This window comes from Stegastes partitus, unplaced genomic scaffold, assembly GCF_000690725.1.
Source record: "Stegastes partitus isolate 25-593 unplaced genomic scaffold, Stegastes_partitus-1.0.2 Scaffold2087, whole genome shotgun sequence".
NCBI lineage: Eukaryota > Metazoa > Chordata > Actinopteri > Pomacentridae > Stegastes > Stegastes partitus.
In genome coordinates, this window is record NW_007579818.1 from 10499 (window position 1) to 12677 (window position 2179).

The following is a 2179-nucleotide window of genomic DNA, read 5'->3' on the forward strand; positions in this document are numbered from 1 at the left end:
TGATGATGATTATAGTGATGAAGATGATGATGATGATGGTGATGATGATTATAGAGATGATGATAATGATGACGATGACGATGAACATGGTCAGGTGATCACACTTTCCTTGTTGTTACATTATTATGACCATGTCTACTCACAGCAGGTTTCTCCTCCTTTGGGCTGTCTGAAGTTGTTTCTTTATCTTCCCCACCAGCAGGAGGAGCTCCAGGTTCCTCCATCACCTCCCCAGCAGCAGGAGCTGGAGGCTCCTCCACCTCTTCTCCCACAGATGGAGGTCCAGGTTCCTCTTCAGCAGGAGCAGGTGGAAGCTCATCCTCCTCTCCTCCAGTTGGGGCAGATGGAGGTTTGTCTTGTTCCTCTGCAGGCTCTGCTGGACCAGCAGTTGGTGTCTCTGAGGCCTCGTGAGCCTCAGCAGACTCACTGTTCACTTCGTTCTTTATCAAAGACAGATGCCAGTTAACTTACAGCAGTTCACATGTTCAACTGTGCCTCCTGACATTTTCTATGACACTTAATAAAATCCACAGAATTCGTCAAAAGTGTGTCCAACATCTAAACAGGACGCTAGTTACATCTTTCAGTCATAACTATAAACCTACAAGTACCTTCCACAATGTAAACCACACATACAGGGTTTTCGCTGCAGAGCCGATACCAGAACCAGATCAGAACTTGCATAGAAAGTTCAATACCCACCTTCCTTAGATAGATAGATAGATAGATAGATAGATAGATAGATAGATAGATAGATAGATAGATAGATAGATAGATAGATAGATAGATGTAAGAGAACAAAAATTTAAACACGTTTACAAAACTCACCATCTTATCAAAGTCAGCAAAAAATGACGGGGCAGCAGCATCCTTCAGAGTGGAGTGCATTTGTTGAAAATAGAGAAGAATCACATCTAACAGTCAGAATCCACAAATACACAATTACGTATCATCCACAAAAAAAGGCAATACATATAAAGCATGTTGGAAGATATTATTAGGAGATAGGACTGTGGGACATCGTGACGGAGAGAGAAGAAACGTCAGGAGATATAGGAGACATTAGGGGTTAAAGGCTGGGAGGGTGAATACACATGCTATTGACTAGTGAAGGTCTACTTTCAAAATCACTTCATTCCTCTTTTATGCTTGTCATGTTGTCAAGTTTATTTGCTCAAAAACAAAATGGAGAAGTCTTTGAGAGAAGGCAACAGATAATAAGACAAAACCTTGAAAATCCTATTTAACCCTCACGCTGACCAAGACTAAACCACTGGAGACATCCAAACTTGACCAAAGTAGACTGAACAATCTGCTATTAGTAGATGTGATGAATACAAAACACTGTTGTCCTAACAGCTGAATTCTTTGCTGCAAAGTCTCTATTTCAGTTTGACTTGGTGAAAATGTAAGTTAAAAAAATTACCTGTGAAAATCCATTAAATGCATTGGTCACCTAAATTAAATTGCAGAGACACAAATTAGTCTTCAAAGCCTTTAGGTAAGATGAAGGTAACATGAGTTGGAATGATGGATTCCATCTGAAACGAGTACGTATGGAATGATCAAGCAGAGGACATGAGGAGATGGGAACAAGTACGAGGTGGGGAGGAGCTCAGGCTGGGATCCAGGTCTTTGTTTCTCAGTCTGTGGGAGGACAGAAGGCAGGAAAGGGTTTTCATATTGGTCTCTAGTCTACTCTATGCTAAGCTACCAAACTGAAGGAGTCAAGTACCTCTTCCTTTTCTGTATCTAGTTCTTGGTACAACTTTCCAAATCTCCGGTTTGCAGCCTCATCTTCGGACATGTCTGAATTTTCTGGTTCTTTGTGAATTCTTGGAATGTTTACGTCTTTTTTTCCTTCTGCTGCTGTTCCACGGATGGACGCAGAGCTTTGTTGAATGGCAGAAGACTCCAAGCCACTGCTGCCACTAACCTCCTGCCAGGACGAGGTGTTGGAGGACGGACCCCCAGTCCCCGAAGAGGCTGCTGGGAAGCTGTTGGCAAAAGGGTCTGAATCCCACCCACCTCTACCATCCCCTGTGACCACAACCCCACCTTCTCCTGAGGTCTCAGCAAACGGATCGAAGTCAAAACCATTACCTTTGTCTCCAAACTGGGTCCCAGCAAAAGGATCTGAATCAAACGCACCTCCTGCCTGTGTTTCAGCAAAAGGATC

At 43.1% G+C, this 2179-nt stretch overlaps 1 protein-coding gene across 1 annotated transcript in view; it reads right to left on the minus strand.

Annotated features, from left to right (window-relative positions):
- LOC103373870 (amphiphysin) overlaps positions 1-2179 on the minus strand; it is a 26349-nt gene that overhangs the window by 7489 nt on the left and 16681 nt on the right. The window contains exons 16-18 of the mRNA XM_008303877.1: positions 1736-2175; positions 829-870; positions 144-440 (exon numbers count right to left, since the gene is read on the minus strand). Of these exons, the coding sequence (XP_008302099.1) occupies positions 144-440; positions 829-870; positions 1736-2175 (779 nt within the window). The remainder of the gene's footprint in view (positions 1-143; positions 441-828; positions 871-1735; positions 2176-2179) is intronic.